The sequence below is a fragment of the Eimeria mitis genome, genomic scaffold (genome assembly GCF_000499745.2).
Source record: "Eimeria mitis Houghton genomic scaffold, Emh_scaff1258, whole genome shotgun sequence".
Taxonomy (NCBI): Eukaryota; Apicomplexa; class Conoidasida; order Eucoccidiorida; family Eimeriidae; genus Eimeria; species Eimeria mitis.
In genome coordinates this window covers 974-1,895 of record NW_013568470.1, presented here as the reverse complement: position 1 = coordinate 1,895, position 922 = coordinate 974, and the positions used below count along the sequence as shown (strand labels likewise).

General features: G+C 43.0%; 1 protein-coding gene across 1 annotated transcript in view; it reads right to left on the bottom strand.

The window, feature by feature from the left end:
* The window catches only part of EMH_0033080 (uncharacterized protein), a gene marked incomplete at both ends in the record, with an annotated part of 8,434 nt that overhangs the window by 7,047 nt on the left and 465 nt on the right, over positions 1–922 (bottom strand). Inside the window, 2 exon segments of the mRNA XM_013494705.1 lie at positions 393–515; positions 708–922. Of these exon segments, the coding sequence (XP_013350159.1) occupies positions 393–515; positions 708–922 (338 nt within the window).

Here is a 922-nt window from a genome sequence, read left to right as displayed (position 1 = left end):
AAAAAAAAAAAAAACAAAAAAAAACAAAAAAAAAAAAACAAAGGGGAAACAAGTGACGCCAGCAGCAGGAGAGGAGACAGCTGGAGACGTTCATAAGTAGTTAATATAAAATAAAATAAAATAAAAAAAAAAAACAAAGAGGATGAAGACAGCAGCAACTGCCACAGAGCCGCTGCTGCAGCAGCCAACAAAAACAGCAGAGCTAATCAAGGAGCAGCAGCAAGCCCTAGATATTTTATTCTGAGAATAAAATAAATAATTATAATAAAGATATTTATAAAAAACTTTTTATAATAATAATATATTTTATATATTCCGAGAAAAAAATAAATATATTTATAAAAAAATAAATAAATAAAACTTTTTATTATAATATTTTATTTCATGTTTACCCGCTAAGTTGCCGAAGCCAGCAACCACCGCCATCTGCCCAAAAGGACAAAAAGAAACGAAGTTGCGATAGCGACGAGGAAACACAAACTGCGTGCGTCCGTGGCGGTCCAGCAGCACAATGTCTGCAAGCAGCAGCAGCAGCAGCAGCAGCAGCAGCAGCAGCAGCAGCACCAGCAGCAGCAGCAGCAGCAGCAGCAGGAGAACATATGAAGGGGTTTCAAGGGAAGATAAGAAAGAAGCAGAAACGCAGCAGAAACCATCCAAGTATGAAGTATACTGCATGCAGAGATAAAGGGGCCACCAGGTGTACATACACCCCAGCTGCTGCTGCTGCTGCTGCTCCCCCTCGGCCTCACCGCTCGGAGACTTTCCCTCTATGAGGACAAACTCGTCCCTAGTGGGGCTCCACGTAACATCCTGTACAATCTTTTTGCTTATACGACGCACGCAGCAGTGCAGCGGTAACACAGCATCCTCCTGCTGCAACTGCTGCTGCTGCTGCTGCTGCTGCTGCTGCTGCTGCTGCTCT